This window comes from Mustelus asterias, chromosome 12 (genome assembly GCF_964213995.1).
Source record: "Mustelus asterias chromosome 12, sMusAst1.hap1.1, whole genome shotgun sequence".
NCBI classification, from domain to species: domain Eukaryota; kingdom Metazoa; phylum Chordata; class Chondrichthyes; order Carcharhiniformes; family Triakidae; genus Mustelus; species Mustelus asterias.
In genome coordinates, this window is record NC_135812.1 from 98,004,019 (window position 1) to 98,029,557 (window position 25,539).

Sequence of the window (25,539 nt, forward strand, 5' to 3'; positions counted from 1 at the left end):
CATTGTTTAAAAAGGGATCAAAGGAAATGCCAAACAATTATAGGTCAATTAGTCTTACATCAGTGGCGGACAAATTAGTAGAATCAATCCTGAGAGATGGGATTAACTGTCACATAGAAAGGCATGGACTAGTTAAGGATGGTCAGAATGGATTTGTTAAAGGAAGGTCTTGCCTCACAAACTTGATTGAATTCTTTGAGGAAGTGACAAGAAGGGTTGATGAAGGTAGTGTAGTGGATGTTGTGTACATGGATTTTATCATGGCATTTGAAAGGTCCTACATGGCAGAATGGTCAAAAACATAAAAGCCCATGAGATACAGTGTAATGTGGCAAGCTGGATAAAAAGTTGTCTTAGTAACAGGAAACAAAGGGTAATGGTCAGTGGATGTCCTTGCTAATGGGAAGTTGCTTCAAGTGGTGTTCCACGGTGCTAGGACTCTTGCTGCTTGTGTTGTATATTAAGAATTTTGATGTGAACATGGAGGGCACAATTGGAAAATTTGCAGGTGACACAATGATTAGCCAAGCAGTGGATCGAGTAGAGGATAGTTATAATCTCCAAAACGAGATAGATGGGTTGATGGAGATTGGCAGATGGATTTAACATAGAAAAGTATGAGGTAACACATTTAGTACACAATAAATGGGAATACACTAAGAGGGGTAGATGAAATTAAAGATCTTGATGTACAAGTACTCAGGTCCCTAAAGGCAACAGTTCAAGTAGACAAGGTTGTAAAGAGGGCATATGGCATGCTCTCTTTCCTAGCCGAGGTATAGAATATAACAGGATATAATGTTGGAATTGTATAAAACACTGGTGAAGCCACAACTGAAGTATTGTGTGCAGTTCTGGTCACCATATTACAGGAAGGACGTAGTTGCTCTGGAGAGAGTGCGGAGGAGGTTTACAAGAATGTTACCAGGGCTAGAAAAGTGTAGCTATGAGGAGAGATTGGCTAGGTCGGGATTATTTTCCTTGGAACAAAGAAAGCTGAGGGGCTGACTTGATGAGGTGTACAAGATTGAGGGGGAAGAGATAGAATGAACAGGATAAAATTGTTTCCCTTGGTGGAGAATTCTAGAATCGAGGTGTAGATTCAAGATAAGTGGCAGGAGGTGTTGAGGGGACATGAAGAAAAACTTTTTTTACATAGAGGATGTTAAATGTCTGGAATTTGCTGCCCGAGTTGGTGGTGGAGGCAGAGACTCAACTCTTTTAAAAAGTACCTGCATCTGCGCCTTAAGTGCTGTGCTGTAAGGGATATGGGCTGTGTGGAGGAAGATGGGATTAGAAAGTGCATCAGGGTGTCCTTGGACTGGCATGGACAAGGTGGGCAAAATCGCCACCTCCTGTGCTGTAACTTTCCTATAGTTCTATAAGCAGAAATTTCCTAGCACATTTACCAACATAGACTCTACGCAGACTGTGCCAGGTGTGCACCTGTTATTTTCAGCAACTCTGGCTTCTGTAGTTTCATCCTCTAAATAGTTTGAGTGGGCATGAGTTTGTCTTATTCTATATATGCTCTTATTCCTAATGGTTATGCTTGGAACTTGTTGAGTAGCCTAATGGACAAGTTGGTCAGTATAACAGATGATGCATTTCCATTGTAATGTGGCATGTTATTGCACCTTAGGCCACATATTGAAAATTGTTTACAAACAGAAAGATCTATTCGCCAAGTTTACACACTTTTCTAAAGTAGAAGAAAATACTTGAATTTACAATTTCAATAATAAACAAATTCTACATCTGTGACTTTCAGGGAGAACTAACTATCACAGCTGATATGGAAGAGATTTCAAATTCCTTGTTTTTCGACACAGTTCCAACAACATGGGCAGATCTTGCCTACCCATCGCTTTATACCCTAGGTGTTTGGTTTACTGATCTTCTCCTTCGTATCAGGGTGAGCCACAACAGCTTAACTGTATGTTCAATTCATTAACATTTGCGATATTCAAGTACAAATGAGGAATGTATTATATTCTCAAAGTTATTTCTCAAACATTGTCAGTAAATCCAACACCGATGTTTAAAACTGAGCCATTTTCAAATATTTCCAAAATGACACTGATTCTGTAAGTAGACCAAGTTAATCGTACAGCCTCCTAGTATTACCACATTATACCTAATTACATTTAGAATTGGTTCAGGCTTTTGTGGTCTGGAGTGAGCTGAAATTTCCTCTTGTTTTTTGTGCTCTGCAAAGTAATAGGATTGTAATCTTCTCTCTTGGTTTTAATAATGTGGATGTATAACAAATTTATCGCCCTTAGTATTGTTAATTGAGGGTGGAATCAGTTTTCCCTTTAAGTTTGCATGTACGTGGCTGTACAACAGCCTGACAGGTGCCACAGAGGCCACTCACAAGCTAGATATGCAGCCGAGCAAGAAAATCTAAATGGACGACACATTCAAATAAACACATGGCAAAAATAAATTATGTGAACATTGGGTGAGTGTCATTTTGCAGATAAAACATAGAGCAAAGATCCTGATTGAATAATTTCTTATCCACCTGAGCTACCTGGTATTCTAGCTTCCATTTGTCCCTCAACTAACATCTAAAGGAAATTAACTGGTCATTCAAGTCATTATCTATTTATAGGCACTTTCTCAGTGCAAACTGGCAGTATTAGCCTCCAAATTAACTGACCACATTTCAAAGATTAAACTGCTTTGAGATTTTTAAAATATTCTGACAGCTCCCAAGAAAATCTGATTTAACTCAGCAAATGGGAGTAAAAATATAAATTGGCAAACATATTACTGCCAAGTTTTATTCCATTATCAATGATCCAGTAGACATGTTAAATAAATAATGGAAACAATATGCAAGAGTAACTTTATTATTTGTGTTTGTAGTCTTACAAATAATTGGTAGGAAAAGACATGTATTTACATAGAAAGCACCTTTCATGTGTTCAGGATATCCCAAAGTGCTTCATAGCCAATAAATTACTTCTGCATTTTAGTCACTGTTATTTTGTAATTAACCATGACAGCCATTTTGTAAATGGTGAAAAAACAGACATGAACTAAAAGACTAGTTATTTTGTTTTTTAAGTTGGCTGAGCGATAAATACTCAGTTTCAATAGTGCCACAAATATTTTACGTCTACTAAGCAAGGCGGTCAGACCTCAATCTCCAATAAGTTGGCTTTACCAAGGAGGTAGATCCTACCCAGGACATGGTGACAGTTGAGGAAATTATGTCTGTAGAAGGGTTCAAAATTGATAAGGCAGGAAATGTTGAATATACTGTTGGTATTGAAAGTTGACAAGGCACTGAGACTGGATGAGATGCATCCAATGATATTTTAAAAGTGAGAATGGAAATTGTAGGGGCGCAGGCCATAATCTTCCAGTCTTCTCCAGACTCAGGAGGTGCCAGAGGACTGGAGAATTCTTTGTTCAAAAATGTTTGTAAGGATAACCCCAGCAATTACAGACCAGTTAGTCAGTTTAACATCAGTGGACAAGTTTCTAGAAAGTTATTCAGGATGGAATTAGTAGTCACATGGAAAAATGTGGGTTGATTAGGAAAAGCTAGCATGGATTTCTAAAGGGGAAATAGTGTTTAATTAACTTGCTGGAGATTTTTGAGGAGGTGACAAGGTCAATGAAGGTAATGTTTTGATGTGGTGTACTTGGACTTTCAGAAGGCATTTGATACAATGCCACACCACAGACTTTTGAGAAGTTATTGCTGCTGTCCCTTTTATTCCATAAGCTATGTGGATACAATAATCTGAATAATAGAAAGCAGAGAGTAATGGTCAATGGATATTAACAGGCTGGAGGGAGGTTTGGGGTGGCGTGCCCCAAGGTCAATATGGGGACCCTTGCTTTTCCTGCTACATATTAATGATCTAGATCTTGGTGTGCAGGGGATAAGAATTACAAGACTTACAAGAATTGTAAACTATGAAGATAACTGTGTCAAACTTCAAAAGGACATAATGGGCAGCTGGGTAGTGGATGAAGTTCGCTGTGCAGAAGTGTGAGGTGGTGCATTTTAGCAGGAAGAACCTGGAGAGACAATATAAGGGATAAAATTCTCAAAGGTGTGCAGGAACAGCGGGATATGTGCATAGATCATTGAAGGTGGCAGGACAAGTGCAGAGAGTAGTTAATAAAGTATATGGTATTCTGGGCCTTATTAATAGGGCATAGAGTAAAAGAGCAACTTATACAAGACAATAGTTGGATCTCAGCTGGAATATGGTGTACAGTTCTGAGCACCACACTATAGAAAGGATGTGAGTGCATTGGTGAGGGTGCAAAAGAGGTTTACAAAAATGGTTCCAGTGATGTATGAAACTTCCGTTATGGAGGATAGATTTGAGGAGCTGGGACTGTTTTCTTGGGAGAGAAGAAGATTGAAAGAAAACTTAGAAATGTTGAAAATCATGAGATATGGTCAGAGTAGATGGGAAGAAACTGTTCTCCCTTGTAAAAGGATCAAAAATGAGAGGGCACAGATTAAAAGAAGCAAATGTGATGTGGGAAAAAACATTAGTTCAGGTCTGGAATGCACTGCCTGGAAGTAAGATGGAGAAGGGTTCCATTGAGGTGTTCAATGTAAAGAGACCAGAACTGATGCATGACTAACGTTATTTGTTTTATTATAAATTATTCCATAAATACATTTTAGTACACTATTTACTTTGGAACAATTTTCATAAAATAAATTGCTAAAATGTATGAGGCTAATTATTTATCTTTAACTTTCAGGACTTGGAATCATGGAGTGCAGATTTTGCTTTGCCTAGTGCAGTGTGGCTTGGTGGCTTTTTCAATCCGCAGTCCTTCCTCACGGCTATAATGCAATCTATGGCCAGGAAAAATGAATGGCCACTGGATAAAATGTGTCTCGCTGTGGAAGTTACCAAAAAAAATAGAGAAGATATGACGAGTGCTCCCAGAGAAGGAGCCTACATTCATGGACTATTCATGGAAGGTAAAACATTTGCATGCACAATAATAATCACTGCCATCAATAAATGTTTTTACAAAAATATTCACTTTAGATGTTTTATTGTTGAACAAAATGCAGAAAAATCTGTTTAACGATCATGAGAATGTAATGATACATAAATTTAAAATAAACTTTACAATGTTTTATTAGATGTTACCAATTAAAATACGTAAGAAATTGTTTACAAAGTTTTGTTAAATACAGAGGCATCCACGTGTGACATTCTCAATGTTCATAATTTAACATTTTTAAAAACAGTAAACATGATATGTACTTGTGGCAAAAGGTGTTCCAGTTAAAATACTAGCAATGTTTTATGTTGAAAGGTGCACGCTGGGAAAAGAACAGTGGAATTATTACTGATGCACGACTGAAGGAGCTTACACCAGCAATGCCAGTTGCATTTATCAAAGCCATTCCAGTGGATCGTCAAGAAACAAAAAACATTTATGAGTGCCCAGTGTATAAAACTCGCACCCGAGGTCCTACTTATGTTTGGACTTTTAACCTGAAAACAAAAGAGAAACGAGCTAAGTGGATCCTTGCAGGTGTAGCAGTTTTACTACAAGTTTAAACTGTAAAAACTGAAATCTCTATGTTATGACAGACTTTAAAAAAAAATTTTTGAATAAATCTTAATAATTAATGAAGTGCATATTTTTATTCAAGCAAAAATAATGAAAAACTACACAGAGCAGGTAGCTTGGAAAGTTGAGACTTTGTATATCTTTGCAATTTGTCTTCCTGCTCTTTTTACAATACAATAAATAGTTAATAAGAAATGCTGTAAAAACCAGCAGGTCTGGCAGCATCTCCAGCAGCATTTGCGTTGGGCCGAAAAATGTATTGGATTAAAAAAAGGGTCAACGTGGAGGAGAAACACCACAGTCTAAAGTTATTGAACTCAATATTTAAACCCACATACCTAATCGGAAATGAGATGCTGCTACTTCACTGGAACATTGCAACAGGCTGAGGACAGACGGGGGCATGAGTGTAAGATAGTGAGATGAAATGGCAAGTGACAGGAAGGTTGGGGTCATGCTTGCAGATTGAGCAAGGTGTTCCACAAAGTGGTCACCCAGTATGCGTTTAGTCTCCCCAGTGTCGAGGAGACTGCATTGGGAGCAGTGTATTCACTAGACCAAATTAAAGGAAGTAGAAGTGAAATGATGCTTCACCTGAAAGGTGTGTTTGAGGTCTTGAACAGAGAGGAGCGACAAGAGATAGAGGGATAAATGAGATAAATGATTTGGAAGAAGGTGTAACTGGTGTAATCAGCAAGTTTGCGGATGACACGAAGATGGCTGGAATTGCGGATAGCGAAGAGCATTGTCGGGCAATACAGCAGGATATAGATAGGCTGGAAAATTGGGCGGAGAGGTGGCAGATGGAGTTTAATCCGGATAAATGCGAAGTGATGCATTTTGGAAGAAATAATGTAGGGAGGAGTTATACAATAAATGGCAGAGTCATCAAGAGTATAGAAACACAGAGGGACCTAGGTGTGCAAGTCCACAAATCCTTGAAGGTGGCAACACAGGTGGAGAAGGTGGTGAAGAAGGCATATGGTATGCTTGCCTTTATAGGACGGGGTATAGAGTATAAAAGCTGGAGTCTGATGATGCAGCTGTATAGAACGCTGGTTAGGCCACATTTGGAGTACTGCGTCCAGTTCTGGTCGCCGCACTACCAGAAGGACGTGGAGGCATTGGAGAGAGTGCAGAGAAGGTTTACCAGGATGTTGCCTGGTATGGAAGGTCTTAGCTATGAGGAGAGATTGGGTAGACTGGGGTTGTTCTCCTTGGAAAGACGGAGAATGAGGGGAGAGCTAATAGAGCTATACAAGATTATGAAGGGTATAGATAGGGTGAACAGTGGGAAGCTTTTTCCCAGGTCAGAGGTGACGATCACGAGGGGTCACGGGCTCAAGCTGAGAGGGGCGAAGTATAACTCAGACATCAGAGGGACGTTTTTTACACAGAGGGTGGTGGGGGCCTGGAATGCGCTGCCAAGTAGGGTGGTGGAGGCAGGCACGCTGACATCGTTTAAGACTTACCTGGATAGTCACATGAGCAGCCTGGGAATGGAGGGATACAAACGATTGGTCTAGTTGGACCAAGGAGCGGCACAGGCTTGGAGGGCCGAAGGGCCTGTTTCCTGTGCTGTACTGTTCTTTGTTCTTTGGACAGCTGTTACACCTTCTGCGATTGCAAAGGAAAGTGCCATAGAAGGGAATGAGGAATTGGGGTGAGAGATGAGTGGACTAGGGTATTACAAAGGGAATGGTCCCTGTGGAATGCTGACAGGGGATGGGGTGGAGAGGAGTGCCTATTGTGTTTCCTGGTAGCATCATGCTGGAGTTGGTGGAAATGGTGGAGGATGATCCTTTGAATACGGAGGCTGGTGGTATGGAAAGTTAGGACGGGGGGGAATCTTATCATGCTTCTAGGAGGGAAGGGAAGAGGCGAGGGCGGGAGTGCAGGGAATGTGTAGGACTCAGTTCAGCCCTATTAACCACATAAAGGAAAATGCCACAAGCTAAGTTTTGAAGTTGGCATCATAACAGATGTGAAAGAGGTGAAGAAACTGGGAGAATGGAACTGAGTCCTTACAGGAAATGGGGTGTGAGGTGCTGCAGTCGAGGCTGCTGTGGGAGTTGGTGGGCTTGTAATAAATTTGGTGATCAGTCTATCACTGGAAATGGAGACAGAAAGGTCAAGGAAGGGTAAGAAAGTGTCGGAGAAGAACAATGTGATGGTGGCCGTCCAAAACCTCAAATACTCCACTCAGGTGAAGCTACATTTCATTTGCATCTCCTTCAATTTAGCCTACTGTATTCGCTACTCCAAATGCAGTCTCTTCTGCATCGGGGAGAGTGAACATAGACTGGGTGACTGATTTGCAGAACACTTCACAGGCTCCTACTACATTCTGTAAACATGACCCCAACTTTCCTGTTGCTTACCATTTTAATTCAGCGTCTTGCTCTCGTGCTCACATGTCCATTCCTGGCCTGCTTTAATGTCATGATGTGGAGATGCCGGCGTTGGACTGGGGTAAACACAGTAAGAAGTTTAACAACACCAGGTTAAAGTCCAACAGGTTTATTTGGTAGCAAAAGCCACACAAGCTTTCGAAACTCTAAGCCCCTTCTTCAGGTGAGTGGGAATTCTGTTCACAAACAGAGTTTATAAAGACACAGACTCAATTTACATGAATAATGGTTGAAATGCGAATACTTACAACTAATCAAGTCTTTAAGAAACAAAACAATGGGAGTGGAGAGAGCATCAAGACAGGCTAAATGTTCCAGTGAAGACCAATGCAAAATGGATGCAAAGACCTCATCTTCTGATTAGGCACATTACAACCCTCTGGACATTGAGACTGTTCTCTTTATCCTCCAACTTGACCCTTTAAATTTATCCAATACATTTTTTGTCACAATGCAAACCAACCCCCTCCCCCATTGCATCATCTGTCACTTTTTCTTTAGTTATGTTTTCACTGAGCACTCACTTTTGTTATCCTATTCAAACATTCTGCTAGCCTACCTTTATGCCACCATTAGCACCTTGCACAGTCCTTCAAACTGCCATTTATACTTCCTTGTTGCAATCTCTACTAGCTCCCACCTATCACTGACCTTCTACCTTTCTCCAGTTTCTCCACCCCTTTTTATACAGTATATAATTTATCACATTTCTCCCTCTCTTTCGCTCTAAAGAACAATACAGACTCAAAATATTAACTCTGTTTCTTTCTTCACAGATGCTGCCGGACCTGTTCAATTTTCTTGCATTTTCTCTTTTTCTTTCGGATTTCCAGCAAATGCATTATTTTGCTTTTATTTAAGCAGTTAATAAGATTGTTCTAAAGGATTAAAATTCCATATTTGTACAAATAAACTTAAATACACAACAGACCTACTCACTGAAAACACAGCAGAGTAAAATTCCATCTTTGCAACTTGGAAGTTGGGCAAGGCGGATTTCATATGCCCGTAACATGGGTTAATCATCAGCTCTGATAAGAGGAACTTTTTATTCCAACAACAAAGCAGTGTAGGTAAAAGAAGATAAGCTAGTATTGTTATCTAGCCTTGAATGGAAAGTTGATGGATATTGACTAAACTGCTGTTGCAGGTTATCAGATCCTGTGGCCATTATTGCATACATCCCTCAGACGTCCAGGGACAGCCCCTCTCCTGTTGCTGGTTGAAAGTAGATGGATGTGATCTACAGTCTGCACCAACTTTGATGGTGTGAAGTTGGAAGGATTACTAAGGATTATGACTTGAGAAATGTTGGGTCCCAATATTCTACTTCAACAACAAAATATGTTTAATATTCCTGTTCTTTTAGTATCCCCATAGTGCAGTTATAGTGTCAGTTCCTGGTTTTATGATAGACAATAGAACAAATGTTAACAAATAGGTACCCACTTAATACTTCCACCAGAAGAAAACAAATATTTTGTTGAGGACTTCTGAAAATAGACTCCAAGCTTGATAACCCTGCTCCTACAGATCTCTGCGCACATTCCAAACAAAACACTGCCATTCCCATTTGTTGTTTCTTTTCAAAACTGAAAGATTGAAGGATAAGGCAAGACATCATTCAGAAAATACTAATTAGTAAGGGCCTCACATACAAATTATTTCAAAAATAGACACAGAATTGTAACAGAATATGAAAACCATTTCTACCAAAAGTGAGGTGAAATTGTTGGACGTGCTTCTCCAATGCACAAGCATTCAAAGTTGCTCAGGTACCTTTGGTATTATAACGGACTGGAAACTTTTGTTGAGCATTGCTGGTCTCCCTATGACTACAAAGAGCTGATGCCCTTAATTCTAAGCTACTCTAGTGAGCAAATATAGCTCCTACTACAAGCTTATAAAAGTATTATATCTTGACCACTGTTATAAGAGTCATTACGGCACAGAAAGATGCCATTCAGCACATTGAGTTCATGCTGGCGCCCTTTATAGCAATTTAATCAGTCCCATTCTCCCACTCTGTCCCCTTAGTCCTGCAGGCTTTTCCCCTAAAGTTTCCTTTTGAAATCATATGAACTTAGGAATTAGAAGCAGAAGTAGCCAATTCAACCCTTCAAGCCTGCTCTACAATTCAATCAGATCATGGCTGATAGGGCCGTGGATTTGAGGCCAAGGAGCAATCTGTTCCCCATATCCCTTTAACCAGAAATATATCTCTCTCCTTCCTGAAACCATTTAATGATTAAGACTCCACTGCACTATGGGACAGTGAGCTCCACAAATTCACTACCGTCTGTGAAGTAGTTCCTCCTCATCTCTGTTTTAAATCTACCGCCCCTCAAGCTATAACTGTGATAGAGAATCTGGTGAACTGGTGCAACAACAATAATTTCTCCCTTAATGTCAACAAAACAAAGGAAATAGTCATCAACTTCAGGAAGTGTAATGGAGAACATGCCCTTGTCTACATCAGTGGGGATGAAGTGGAAATGGTTGAGAGCTTCAAGTTTCTAGGTGTCCAGATCACCAACAACCTCTCCTGTCCCTCCATGCTGATGCTATAGTTAAGAAAGCCCACCAACGCTTCTACTTTCTCAGGAGGCTAAGGAAATTTGGCATGTCAGCTACGGCTCTCACCAACTTTTACAGATGCACCATAGAAAACATTCTTTCTGGTTGTATCACAGTTTGGTATGACTCCTGCTCTGTCTAAGACTGCAAAAGATTACAAAGGGTCATGAACGAAGCCCAATCCGTCACGCAAACCAGCCTCCCATTCATTGACTCTGTCTACACTTCCCGCTGCCTCGGAAAAGCAGCCAACATAATTAAGGACCCTATGCCCCCGAACATATTCTCTTCCACCTTCTTCCATTGGGAAAAAGATACAAAAGTCTGAGGACATGTACCAACCAACTCAAGAACGGCTTCTTCCCTGCTGCCGTCAGACTTTTGAATGGACCTACCTTGTATTAAGTTGATCTTTCTCCACACCCTAGCTACGACTGTAACACTACATTCTGCACTCCTTTCCTTCTCTATGTATGTTATGCTTTGTCTGTGCAAGAAACAATACTTTTCACTGTATACTAATACATGTGACAATAATAAATCAAATCAAACCTTGTTCTAGATTGCTCCATAAGGAGGAACAGTTTCCTTATCAATCCCTTTTAGTATTTTATGTACCTCAATCAGATCCCCTCTCATCCTTCTAAACTCCAGCGAGTATAAGCCCAAACTGTTTAATCTCTCCTCACACATCAATCCTTTCATATCAGGAATCAATCTGGTGAACCTCCTCTGAACTGCCTCCAAATCCTTCCTCAAATAAGGGGACCAAAACTGGACACAATACTCCAGATGTGGACTCACCACCACCCTATATAATTACAACAACACTTCTCTACTTTTATACTCAAGCCCTTTTGCAATAAATGCTAACACTCCATTTGCCTTTTTTATTACATGCTGTACCTGCATACTGATTTGCTGCATTCATGAACAAAGACACCCAGATCCCTCTGCCCTGACGCATTTTGAATCTGCTTTCCACTTAGATAATAATTTGCCTTTCTATTTTTACGGCCAAAATGAATAACTTCACACTTATCCACGTTAAACTCCATCTGCCAAATTTTGGCCCATTCTCCTAGCCTATCTATATCCGTCAGTAAAATCTTTCATCTCCTCATCACTGTGTGCTTTCCCATCTATCTTAGTATCAACCAATGATGTGCGGGTTAGGTTGATTGGCCATGCTAAATTACCCCTTAGTGTCCCGAGATAGAAACATAGAAAAACTACAGCACAATACAGGCCCTTCAGCCCACAAAGTTGTGCCGAACATGTCCCTACCTCAGCGATTACTAGGCTTACCTATAACCCTCTATCTTACTAAGTTCCATGTACTTATCTAAAAGTCTCTTAAATGACCCTATCGAATCCGCCTCCACCACCATTGCTGGCAGTCCATTCCACGCACCCACCCACCACCCTCTGAGTGAAACATTTACCCCTGACATCTCCTCTGTACCTACTCCCCAGCACCTTAAACCTGTGTCCTCTTGTGGCAACCATTTCAGCCCTGGGAAAAAGCCTCTGACTATCCACTGGATCAATACCTCTCAACATCTTATACACCTCTATCAGGTCACCCCTCATCCTTCGTCTCTCCAAGGAGAAAAGGCCGAGCTCACTCAACCTATCCTCATAAGGCATGCTCCCCAACCCAGGCAACATCCTTGTAAATCTCCTCTGCACCCTTTCTATGGCTTCCACAGCCTTCCTGTAATGAGGCGACCAGAACTGAGCACAGGACTCCAAGTGGGGACTGACCAGGGTCTTATATAGCTGCAACATTATCTCACGACTCCTAAACTCAATTCCTCGATTGATGAAGGCCTGTACACCATACGCCTTCTTAACCACAGCCTCAACCTGCACAGCTGCTTTGAGCGTCCTATGAACCCGGGCCCCAAGGTTCTTCTGATCTTCCACTCTGCCAAGAGTCCTACCATTATTATATTCCGCCATCCTATTTGACCTGCCAAAATGAACCACCTCACACTTATCTGGGTTGAACTCCATCTGCCACTTCTCCGCCCAGTCTTGCATCCTATCAATGTCTCGCTGCAACTTCTGACATCCCTCCACACTATCCACAACACCTCCAACCTTTGTGTCATCAGCAAACTTACCAACCCATCCCTCCACTTCCTCATCCAGGTCATTTATAAAAATCACAAAGAGTAAGGGTCCCAGAACAGATCCCTGGGGCGCTCCACTGGTGACCGACCTCCATGCAGAATATGACCCATCTATAACCACTCTTTTCCTTCTGTGGGCAAGCCAGTTCTGGATCCACAAAGCAATGTCCCCTTGGATCCCATGCTCCCTCACTTTCTCAATAAGCCTTGCATGGGGCACCTTATCAAATGCCTTGCTGTAGTCCATATATACTACATCTACTGCTCTTCCTTCCTCAATGTGTTTAGTCACATCCTCAAAAAATTCAATCAGGCTCGTAAGGCATGATCTGCCTTTGACAAAGCCATGCTGACTATTCTTAATCATATTATACCTCTCCAAATGTTCATAAATCCTGCCTCTCAGGATCTTCTCCATCAACTTACCAACCACTGAGGTTAGACTCACTGATCTATAATTTCCAGGGCTATCTCTACTCCCTTTCTTGAATAAAGGAACAACATCCGCAATCCTGCAATCCTCCGGAACCTCTCCCGTCTCCATTGATGATGCAAAGATCATAGCCAGAGGCTCAGCAATCTCCTCCCTCGCCTTCCACAGTAGCCTGGGGTATATTTCATCCGGTCCCGGCGACTTATCTAACTTGATGCTTTTCAAAAGCTCCAACACATCCTCTTTCTTAATATCTACATGCTCAAGCTTTTCAGTCCGCTGCAAGTCTGCACTACAACCACCAAGATCCTTTTCCATAGTGAATACTGAAGTAAAGTATTCATTAAGTACCTCTGCTATTCCTTCCGGTTCCATACAAACTTTCCCACCATCACACTTGATAGGTCCTATTCTTTCACGTCTTATCCTCTTGCTCTTCACATACTTGTAGAATGCCTTGGGGTTTTCCTTAATCCTGCCTGCCAAGGCCTTCTCATGACCCCTTCTGGCTCTCCTAATTTCCTTCTTAAGATCCTTCCTATTAGCCGTATACTCTTCAAGATCTCTAACATTACCAAGCTCCCTGAACCTTTTGTAAGCTTTTCTTTTCTTCTTGACTAGATTCATTACAACCTTTGTACACCACAGTTCCTGTAACCTACCATAACTTCCCTGTCTCATTGGAACGTTGCTATGCAGAACTCCAGACAAATATTCCCTGAAAATTTGCCACATTTCTTCCGTACATTTCCCTGCGAAAACCTCTTTCCAATTTAAGCCTCCAATTTCCTGCCTGATAGCCTCATAATTCCCCTTACTCCAATTAAACATTTTTCTAACTTGTCTGATCCTATCTCTCTCCAATGCTATTGTAAAGGAGATAGAATTATGATCACTATCTCCAAAATGCTCTCCCACTGAGAGATCTGACATCTGACCAGGTTCATTTCCCAATACCAAATCAAGTACAGCCTCTCCTCTTGTAGGCTTATCTACAATGAGATGTGTAGCTTAGAGGGATTAGCGGGTAAATATGTAGGGATACGGGGATGGGGCCTGGGTGGGATTGTGCTCGGTGCAGACTCGATGGGCCGAATGGCCTCTTTCTGCACTGTCGGGTTTCTATGATTCTATCCGCAGATTTTGCTATGTTATACTCTGTCCCTGCTTGCAAATCATTTATATAGATTGTAAAGAGATGAGGTCCGAGTACTGACCCCTGTGGCACCGCACTGGTTAGATTTCGCCAGCCAGAGAAGGACCCATTTATCCCAACCGTCTGCTTTCTGTCAGTCAGTCAATCCTCGATCCAATCTAGTACTCTACCCCCAATCTCACCTTCTGCATCAGTCTTTTATGCAGAACCTTGTCAAACACCTTAGATATACCACATCCACAGGTTCCCCATTATCCACCTTGCTGGTTATGCCCCCAAAGGACTCAGTTTGCTAAGCACGAATTACCCTTCATTTAACCATTCTGACAATGATGGATTGAATTTTGGCTTTCCAAATGTTGTCATCTCCTCCTTAATAATTGATTCCAGCAACTTCCCCACCACAGAAATCAAGCTAGCTGGCCTATAGTTTCCTACTTTTTAATCTCTCTCCCTTTTTGAACAGGGGGTATCACATCAGCATTTTTCCAATCTACCTGGACCTTACCAGAATCCAAGGAATTTTGAAATATCACAACCAAGGCAACCATAATCTCTGCTGCCACCTCCTTTAATACCCTAGGATGCAGGTAATCAGGTCCTGGAGACTTGTGCCCACTTTCACCGTCCTGGTAGAAAGCAAGCTCCAGGTCACTATCACATATTATGCATAATATAGTTCTTCCCCTGTATCTTTTACTCAAAACATTCAATCTGTGTCGACAACTCCAATCATTAGCTCATGGGAACAGCTTTTATTGTCTGTCTTTTATTAACCTTAACCCTTCTATTAAGAGGCAGTACAGTAGCACAGTGGTTAGCACTGCTGCCTCAGCACCAGGTCCCTGGGTTCAATTCCAATCTCGGCTCACTGTCTGAGTAGAGTTTGCACATTCTCCCCATGTCTGCGTGGGTTTCCTCCAGGTGCTCCGGTTTCCTACCACAATCCAAAGATGTGCAGGTTAGGCTGATTGGCTATGCTAACTTGCTCCTTAGTGTCAGGGGGACTAGCAGGGTAAATACGTGGGGTCATGGGGATAGGGTCTAGGTGGGAATGCTGTCGCTGCAGGTTCGAAGGGCTGAATGATTTCCTTCTGCACTGTAGGATTCCATGATTCTATGAACCTATCATAATCTTTTACACATCTATCAAATATTCCCTCAATCTCCTTTGCTCCAAGGAAAACAACTCCAGCTTATCCAACCTCACCTTGTAACTAAAAATTCCTCATCCATGGAATGATTCTAGTAAATCTCTTCTGCACACTGTCAGAACCTTCACATCCTAAAATCCGGTGATCAGAATTGGATGGAATACTCTAAATGTGGCCTTTATAAATAGAGCTTTATTAAAGTATAATGTAGCATCTGCTTTTGTATTCAAAACTTCTATTTATGAAGCCCAAGATTCTATATGATTTGCAGACTATTCTCAATATGTCCTGCCACGTTCAAAGATTAATCACATGAACTGCCAGGTCCCTCATTCCTACACATCCTTCTGCACTGTGCCATTAAGTCTATATTTTACCTTCCCTATGCCAGCTGCCAAAGTGCATCACCTCACAATTCTCTGTTTTAAATTCCATTTGTGTCACTTATCTGTTAGGTTATCTATTCCCCATTGTAATAGATTGGAATCATCCACACAGTTTGCCACACCTCCAGATTTGGTATCACCAGCAAATTTTGAAATTTTACTCTCTATTCCAATTTTCAAGTCATTCATAGATATTAAAAAGCAGTGGTTCTGGTACTGACCCTTGGGGAACACAGGCATCTACCATCTTCCAGTGTGAAAAACAATTACACACCACAACTCTGTCCTGAAGCCAATTTTTTTATCCAAGCTCATTGTAACCTATTCAATGAGCCTCAAAGGAAACATATTATTTGACTCTTTGTAACCACCTGTCAAAGGTCAAATATCACATTAAACAATGCCTTCATAGAGTTCCATCCATCATACTCGCATTTATTTCAGTTTCATCAGTTATGTTCAGTGAGTGTGCAATCAACCAAATTCCTGTCCATATCCCCAAGTTGAAATTCTTAATACCCAATTTGAAGTAGAATAATAAAACAGCAACAAATCATGAAGCATTACTGTATCTCAACCAGTTTTTATAACCACATCATTTTCTACAAAATGTAACTATTTTACTTAAAATAAAATACATCACATCATAACTACTCAGCTGACATTCTGCATTTCTTGGATAAAATATCAATTGGTTCTTCGATAGTAACCTGCAATAACTTCTTAGATGTTAGTAAAGATACATTAAGAACTACTTGATAAGGCTTTTTCCTTTTTCTCAAAAACTTAGCATTTGGAAAAAAATAGTTTTGATGTCAACAAACCGAAATGAATCATTTGAACACAAAATCTCATGACCAGTCGAAACCATACATGGATTCATAAGCTTTGTATTGATACAAAGTTGGCAGTATATGAAGATATTAGTTGAGCTATAATGAACTTACAATAGGAGTGTTGTTCCTTTAGGTTTTAGAAAAAGTTCTTTATGAGTGGAGTTACAAGTTTCACCCAGAGCTTCACATGTCTATTTGGTTGGTCAAATGTAGTAGCCAAAACCTCACTTGACAGGCAGTATAGGTGTTCTTGTTCCTAGAAAATATAGGTATACGTTCAGCATTTTTTTTTCTCCCTTCCAACATTGTTTACTAGCATTGGCCTTCAGCTCCCTCACACTTCCATTTTTAAATTCTTGTCCTCATCTTAAAATCTCTCCATGCATCAACTGCATCTCATCTCTGTAAACAACCTCCAGCCCTACAATTTCCCAGAATCTTGTCATTTGTACATTTCCCCCAATCATTCAGCTCCACTCTTTGGAATTCCTTTCCTAAGCTCTTCCATCTTCATCATCTTTTAGTATCTGCCTCGAAGTCTATGTCTTCACTAAACCTTTGGTTACCCCACTTAATCTCAGCATCCATTCTTTATGCTGGGAACACCATGCAGTATTTTTCTATATGCAAGCTGCAATATAAATTAAAGCATATTTACAAAACATAGTTAAAGAAATGGTAGGACCGGTAAGAGTTGGAGGCTGCGAACATATTGTAGGGAGTAACTGAGTGGACAAGATGTTCAACAAGTATTTTGTCCGTACTAAAAGGAAGATCTACACAATTATCTAGGAGCATGGAAAGACAACATTTAGAGCAGAGGACATTAGATGTTAACAGAGTATTTAACATTATTTCTACTATATGCAAATCATTAACAACAGGTTAAAATCTCTAGTGTTAGATTGTTAAAGGCTGTGGATTATAAGGATTTTTGCTCATGCATAAAAGATTGCTGAGGATGAAATGCTTTGTTACAAACAGCATTTGAAGGCAATGTCACGACATTTAAGAGCCAATTAGATAAACATTGGAAAGACATTAAATGGTGGAATGAAAAAGCAGGGAATACAATAACAGTAGATAGTTGTAAGTGAGTCTACACCTACACATGCACCGATAAGCCTGAATGGGCATCCAAGATCTAATTCAAGGCAGCATTTTCTCCTATTTTCTAATTAAAACCGGGTTCAAATTGGACATCTATGGTTTACAATCTATACAGAAACTTAAAAGAGACAGTCATGGGCATTTAAGCAATATATATTAGGAATTAGTATCCAGATTCATTTGTTGACAGGAGATTTTCATGGGGAGAGTGGGCAAGCCGCCAAAAATTGAATGACTATTTATTGTAGGCAGTAATGCAGACTTACATAGCATGAGGAGACTAAGTGTAGACAGTATTTCATGAGGTATGCGAGTATCCAGCCATTGTGACAATGCCAACTAACTTTGTGCTAGAACAGGAAGGTATTGATGTGTGCATTTCTAAATACAAGTGTAGCACAGCTGATCAGCCTCTAGCTCACCTTGGTTCTTTCTGACTGAGAAACACCAATAAGAAAACAACAAATGATCTATTCCATTTTAAGGTTAGGGAAAATTTCATTCAGAGTACTGTTGGTGTGTGAAACTTTGCATCAGGAACACTAAAGTAGAAAATTTACCCCTTAATGTAAAATGGGCAGGAGTAATTGTTTTGTGATTACAGGGCGGCACGGTAGCACAGTGGGTAGCACTGCTGCTTCACAGCTCCAGGGTCCCGGGTTCGATTCCTGGCTCAGGTCACTGTCTGTGTGGAGTTTGCACATTCTCCTCGTGTCTGCGTGGGTTTCCTCCGGGTGCTCCGGTTTCCTCCCACAGTCCAAAGATGTGCGGGTTAGGTTGATTGGCCAGGTTAAAAAAAAAAAATTGCCCCTTAGAGTCCCGGGATGCGTAGGTTAGAGGGATTAGTGGGTAAAATATGTGGGGGTAGGGCCTGGGTGGGATTGTGGTCAGTGCAGACTCGATGGGCCGAATGGCCTCCTTCTGCACTGTAGGGTTTCTATGATTCTATGACATGACCATCAAATGAAAATTTTCTTCCTTTTTAAATTCGCCAATTCACTACTGACCTGTTGTAATTGCTGCTGTAACTTGTGGTTTTCTGTGACAATTGCTAGCTGAGCCTCTAGGTCTCGATGCACAGATCTGTACCCAAAGTTAGGAGAGCCAATTAGAGTTAGGCAAGGCCACTTGCTTCCTGACAAATAATACCATAGACCTGCAGAGAAAAGAGTCATAATGAAAACAAGCCTCATATCTTTGAAGAGCAAGAACCACCACACTACCCATTCTTACTGTAATGCCTCAGAGTTGTTAATAGCATTAAATATTAACTATATTATCTGAATAAAGAAATCTCTTCTGAAACTAAGAGCCTCGATATAGATCAAGATTGTAAAATACCCTACAACTCACAAATCTGCTTAATGTTTGAAGCACCAAAATGCACACTCATTTTTCACCAATTTCTTGGTTCAAACCTCAAAGTAAAAAGATGGAGTTTTAAAGTTATAGCAACTTGAAAATATTTTGATTTCAACAAAAATAATAATGACTGGTCACTTGTTATCAAATCAAACTATTGTAAATGAGGTAGTAACAGATGGCTGCAGCACTGCTCAAGTGTATTATGTTGATGTATTAGGGTTGTTGTCAAAATCATTCGAAAATAAATTTGTCAATTTATTTCTCAATTCTTAAAAGTACACATGGCAAACACAAAATGTGCCGAGATAAATTACAAGAAGTGGCATTTCACAGACTTAAGGAATTTAACTCACAGGACAACAGGGGCAAATACTAACAATAGTAATAGACAAAAACAGACATTGAAGAAATGAAGAGATACTTGGAAAAGAAAAGTGATGCAATAGCAACATTTTTTTCAGCTATTCAGGGATCAGAAGGTCAAAGGCCCACCAAAAGACAATTTAGGCCAGATTCACAGATTCCCTAGCAGAGTTTTTCAGTAATTATTTTGCATCAGTCTATGTTCATGTGGATGAAGCTCAGTTTCCAGTTGCGCCATGTACTGTAGTTAATTATAAATATTAAAACAGATAATGAAGTAATCTTGGACAGAAGAGGAAATCTCAAACTAGATTCAACTTCAGATCCAAAAAAGGAGAGAAATCAGAGCCAATGCATGACATCAATGACATTGGACATTGAAAAGATGCTTGAAGAATCTTTGCTGAGAAAGACAAGATGACACAGCTTCTGGAAAACAAGTTTATAAAGTACATAAGTGGTTGACTTGTTTTTGAAGGTTACTGGGTTAATGGGTGAGTCTAATCCAGTTGACAATGCTTACTTGGATTTTCAGTAAGTTGTTGAAGTACGTCACAGTGAGCCATTCACACGGTAGAATTCTGTAATGTCACTGTGCATTTATTGGGAATTGATTCTGATCCCACAAGTAAAAAGTAGTAATCAATAGCTGCAATCAGCCTGCTGTTAGGTTACTTGTGGAGTTCCCAGTGACAGAGGTTGAGTGATTTCCCCCCCAAAACATCTAAGTGCCCAACGGGCTGGAAAGCAGGAGGCTTTCCTGTCCATTTTTTTAGGCGTACTTAGTGTGATGGATTTCAAGCACCTTGTGTTCCACAGAGAGGCTGAGAGGCCAGCATCAGTGCGCTGAGCGGGCCACTGCACATACATCGGCCTGTCAGTGGGGAGATCGGTGCATGTGCACTGACCCCCCCCAATCACTGGCCAACACTGATCGCCAGCCGCCCATGGCCAACCCTGATCGCTCTCCTACCTCCCACCCCCACCGATCCGTAATGCAGAGTACGCAGCAGGTCCCCCCACCACCACCACTGATTGCCCCCTCCCCAGTAGACCCCGCCTCCTCAGGCCCCTTGGCACTGCCCAGTGGGCAGTGCCAGTTGCCAACTGGCACTGCCAGGGTGGGTAGTGCCAGGGTGTCAGACTGGCAGTGGCCAAGGGGCATCCCCCTGCCCCCGACCTCCCGGGGGGCCTAAATGTCCTCTGTCTGCATCAGCAAGATAATCACACCTGGTCCCTGTTGATGGGGACCAGCTTGAACCCTGCTGGTGGAAACCTCTCCCAGCTAGGGGATAACATTAGCGAGCCCGGATGATACTGTCCCAGGCTCGCTAATGGTATGGAAATTGGAATTTCCATAGAAACCATAGAAACCCTACAGTACAGAGAGAGGCCATTCGGCCCATCGAGTCTGCACCGACCACAATCCCACCCAGGCCCCACCCCCATATCCCCACACATTTTACCCGCTAATCCCTCTAATCTACGCATCCCAGGACACCAAGGGGCAACTTTAGCACGGCCAATCAATCCATGTGTTAATCAGCCGGATACCGGTTGCGACTCCCCCTACAAGCCCCCGTTGACATTTCCTGGCTCACTGAGCTACTCGAGCAGTGCAGCCGGCTGCAAAAATCGCACCCGTTATGTCCATTACTGCTCACTGTTTTCATTGGTACCTGCCAATGGGTCTGGTAAGATTTCAGATTGCATGTGTTAAAACTATACAAGACTAGAATCTTCCATAAAACAGTTTAGATTTGCTCAGGAAATGTGCCAAACAATGGCACATTATTTAATCTAAACAATTTGCAATATGAAGCTAGGAGGCACTTCTGAAAACACAGAGAAAAGATCCAGACATTATTGCTGACAAATCACAAGGTTCATGAAGAATACAGAGAGAATTCAGCCAAAGCAAACAAGGTTTTGGATTAGAAGAACTTAAAGAAATGAGAGCAGGTGTAAGTCATTCAACCCCTCCAGCCTCACCATCAGCCAATAAGATCATGGCCGATTTAATGTGGTCTTAACTTCACTTCCCTGCCTAGCGCCCATAATCCTCAAGTCCCGTGTCAATCCAGAATGTATCTAATTCAGCTTTTAATATATTCAACCATCCAGACTCCATCGTTCACTGGGGAAGAGAATTCCAAACACTAATGACTCGTAAAGAAGAAATTCCTTCTCATCTCTGTCTTAAATAGGAGATCCCCTAATTTTTGAAACTATGCCCCCTGGTTTTAGATTCCTCCATGAGGAAACATTCTGTCAGCATCTACTCTGTCAAAGCCCCTTAGAATCCTACATGTTTCAATTGTCTCAAACGCAGTGGTATTACTACTGGACAGGAAAGTGCCAGAATGGAATCCTGGATCAGAAAACCGTAACCACAGAATCCCTACAATGCAGAAGGAGGCCATTCGGCCCACTGAATCTTCATCAACTTTCCAAAAGAGCTTCTTACCCAGGCCCACCTCCCGCCCACCCTTTTCTCGTAACTCTGCATGTTTTCCATGGCTAATCTATCTAACATACACATCTTTGAACACAAAGGAGTAATTTAAGAATCAGTGCTAACCACTGTGCCACCTGTAACATTAGAAAACATGGAGGAACAGAATCACAGGACTGCAAATTAGCATTTAACAACAAGAAAAAGAAACACATATATTAAACATAAATACTTTAACTATAATATACTCCTTTACACCCACTTATTTTCACAAATGTACATAGATTTCAAGGATAACACAGGTTACACGATACATCTCATGCTCTAACGTTCTCAATAAGCACACAGTCCCTGTAAACCTACCGGCTGACTGAGATCTAACAATTCCCTTCTGAAACCAAGTGACAGATGCCACTCAATAGATCTGTGGAATTCTTAAATTCCCTCCAGATGACACACTTTCAAATCTTCTTTCAACCAGTGTGAATAACCAGCTGTTTTTATCAGAATCCACCTCCAGATTTTCCAACTAACCTTTCAAACAGGGCTTCCACTCCACTGTTGTAACAAAGATCTGCCTCCAGGTTTTCCAACTCTTGTTTCAGGATTCCTTTGTCTTGAATGCTTTTACACAAACTCTGAGATCCAGCCACTAATTGTTCCACAATTATTCAACTATCACATCACAATCTGTAATAAGATATCACAACCTCAGATATCTTTCTGGCTTGTCACTAGCCAACTCCTTCTCAATTCTGTCTGTGGCTTCAATTAACAGTACCCTGTTCTAGTTCCCTATGTTCCTTTAACTTCAGACTTCGTGGAAACTTCTGCATTTCTCTAACTAGCTGTTCTTTAGATTTCTGCCACTTGCTTCCTCGCTCCTTACTCCATTGTCTGGCTTTTCTTCCAGCAGAGCTGAGAGAGATGTTCCCTTTCTAGCTGTGAAGCTCTTTTCTGGCTTCCAGTTAGAACTAAACTCAAAAAGTTGTTTGCCCTAATAGTGGCCCCTGGTAGCTAAGCAACATCTCATTCTTTCCCCAAGCTCGTTTATTTTACACATCGTAAACCCTCAGTACAACAGAAATATATCTCCCCCATACATGCAAATACTTTTTTTATGAATCTAGCTAGAGTTGTACCCTTTCTTGCACAAAAACACAAAATTAAACTCACTTAAATCTATACTTTATTTCTAATATTTAACAATACAATTTAGATCCCATAAAACTAACACTGCTACCTAACAAAATAAGATCACTCAGTCTTCTAAACTTCGATAAGTATAAGCCCAACCTGCATAACCTTTCCTCATAAGAGAACCTCTTCATCTCAAGAGCTAGCCTAGTGAATCCTCTATTGGCTTCCTCCAATGCAACAACATCCCTCTCCAACACTGCACAGAGTACTTCAGTGTAGTCTCACCAATACTCTGTACAGTTTGGGTGGGATGTAATGGCAGAGTGGTTAGCACTGCTGCCTCACAGCATCAGGGACCCAGGTTCAATTCCGACCTTGGGTGACTAGAGTTTGCACATTCTCCATATCTGCATAGGTTTCCTCCAGATCCTCCAGTTTCCTCCCACAGTCCAAAGTGGATTAGCCATGCTAAATTTCCCTTAGTGTCCAAAAATGTGCAGATTAACTGGATTAGTCAGATAAATGTGGGAGGGGAGGGGAGGGGAGGGGAGGGGAGGGGAGGGGAGGGGAGGGGAGGGGAGGGGAGGGGAGGGGAGGGGAGGGGAGGGGAGGGGAGGGGAGGGGAGGGGAGGGGAGGGGAGGGGAGGGGAGGGGAGGGGAGGGGAGGGGAGGGCCTGAGTAGGATGCTCTTTCAGAGAGTTGATGTAGACTCGATGGGCCAAATGGCCTTCTTCTGCACTGTAGGGATTCTATGATACTATGAATCAGCTGTAGAAAGACTTCCCTATTTTTATACTCCTTCCCTTTCCAATAAATAGGAACATCGCATTGGCCTTTTTAATTTTTTACTGTACCTGCATGCTGACTTTACGATACTTGTACAAGGACATCTTTGCAGCAGTTTACAGTCTCTCCATTTAAATATACTCTTCTATTCTTCCTGTGGACAAACCTCACATTTTCCACGTTGTGCTCCATCTGCTGCATCTGTCCACTCACTTAACCTAGGTGCTTTTGCAGACTCACAACTTGCTTTCCTACCTATCTTTATATCATCAGCAAATTTGGCTACATACAGTATGTCCCTTCATCCAAGTCATTAATATAGATTGTAAATAGCTGAGGTTCCAACAATGATCTCTGCAACACTCCAGTAGTTACAGATTGTCAACCTGAAAATTATCCATGTATCCCCAATTCTCCATTTCCTGTTAGTTAGCTAATCCTAATGCATGCTAATATGTCACCCCGAACACCAATGAGTTCTTATCTTCTGCAGTAACTTTTGACATGGCACTTTATTGAATGCCTTTTGGAAATTCAAATACACTCTATCTACTGCTTGTTACATCCTCAAATTACTCTAATAAATTTGTCAGGATTTCCCATCCACAAAACCATGTTGACTCTACCTGATTGTGCTATGATTTTCTAAATGCCCTGCAATTGCCTCTTTAATAATAGATTCTAGCATTTTGCCAATGACAGATATTAGACTAACTGGTTTCATTTACTGATATCAGTCTCTTCCCTTTCTTGAAGTGTTACTTTTGCAAGTTTCCAACCCACTATGATCTTTATAGAATCTAAGGAATTTCAGAAGATCACAAACAATACATCCACCATGTCTGCTGCCGCTTCCTTTAAGATCCTAGGATGAAAGCTATCAGATTCAGGAAACTTGTCAGCCTTCAGTCCTATTAGTTTTCCCAGTACATTTTCCCTTGTGATTATAATTGTTTTGAGTTCATTTTTCTCATTTGCTGCCTGCTTTTCTATTATTAACAGGATTTTTTGTGTCTCTGTGATGACAGATACAAAATACATGTTGAAAAATCCCTGCCATTTCCTTGTTTCTCATTATTAATTCCAGTCTCACCTTCTAAAGAACCAAGAGTTATAGAGAAGATTTTGGACTAATTAGCAGGGCATAGATTTCATGTAAAGGAAGATTTGGAAACTTAAAGAAGCCAAAGGTTCAGGGTAGCGATGCAGGAATGATAACCAGAGTGTGACAGGAAGAGACAAAATCTACAAACACAGAGTGCACTAGCAAATAAGGCCAGAGGAGGGATAAATGGCAACGGTAGCATGCAAGATGAGTTCACAGAGTGTAGTCAGGACCGTTTCTTAGAACAATACCCCAACCAGGAAACAAGTTTTTTCTGAATTAGTAATGTTATATGAGATATGATCAATAATTGAGCTCCATTAAGGATCCTCTACAGAAGAGTGGTCATAACATGACAGTATCTCAAATTCCATTTGAGAGTGAGAAATTTGGATCTGAAACTAGTCTTATACATAAATAAAGACAATTAGAGGAGTATGAATACAGAGTTGACTCAAATGCGCTGGGAAAATGGGTTTAAAGGTAAGACATTTGAGAAGCAAAGGCAGACATTTAAGAGGATACTTAATAACTCAACAAAAATGAG

At 41.1% G+C, this 25,539-nt stretch overlaps 2 protein-coding genes across 2 annotated transcripts in view; one reads left to right on the forward strand and one right to left on the reverse strand.

Moving 5' to 3' along the window:
• LOC144501720 (dynein axonemal heavy chain 17-like) overlaps positions 1-5,634 on the forward strand; it is an 832,067-nt gene extending 826,433 nt beyond the window's left edge. Inside the window, exons 79-81 of the mRNA XM_078225682.1 lie at positions 1,772-1,915; positions 4,747-4,972; positions 5,317-5,634. Of these exons, the coding sequence (XP_078081808.1) occupies positions 1,772-1,915; positions 4,747-4,972; positions 5,317-5,564 (618 nt within the window). The 3' untranslated portion in view covers positions 5,565-5,634. The remainder of the gene's footprint in view (positions 1-1,771; positions 1,916-4,746; positions 4,973-5,316) is intronic.
• pgs1 (phosphatidylglycerophosphate synthase 1) overlaps positions 4,951-25,539 on the reverse strand; it is a 57,815-nt gene continuing 37,226 nt past the window's right edge. Inside the window, exons 8-10 of the mRNA XM_078225683.1 lie at positions 18,786-18,934; positions 16,780-16,924; positions 4,951-5,498 (exon numbers count right to left, since the gene is read on the reverse strand). Coding sequence (XP_078081809.1) covers positions 16,805-16,924; positions 18,786-18,934 — 269 coding nt within the window. The 3' untranslated portion in view covers positions 4,951-5,498; positions 16,780-16,804. The remainder of the gene's footprint in view (positions 5,499-16,779; positions 16,925-18,785; positions 18,935-25,539) is intronic.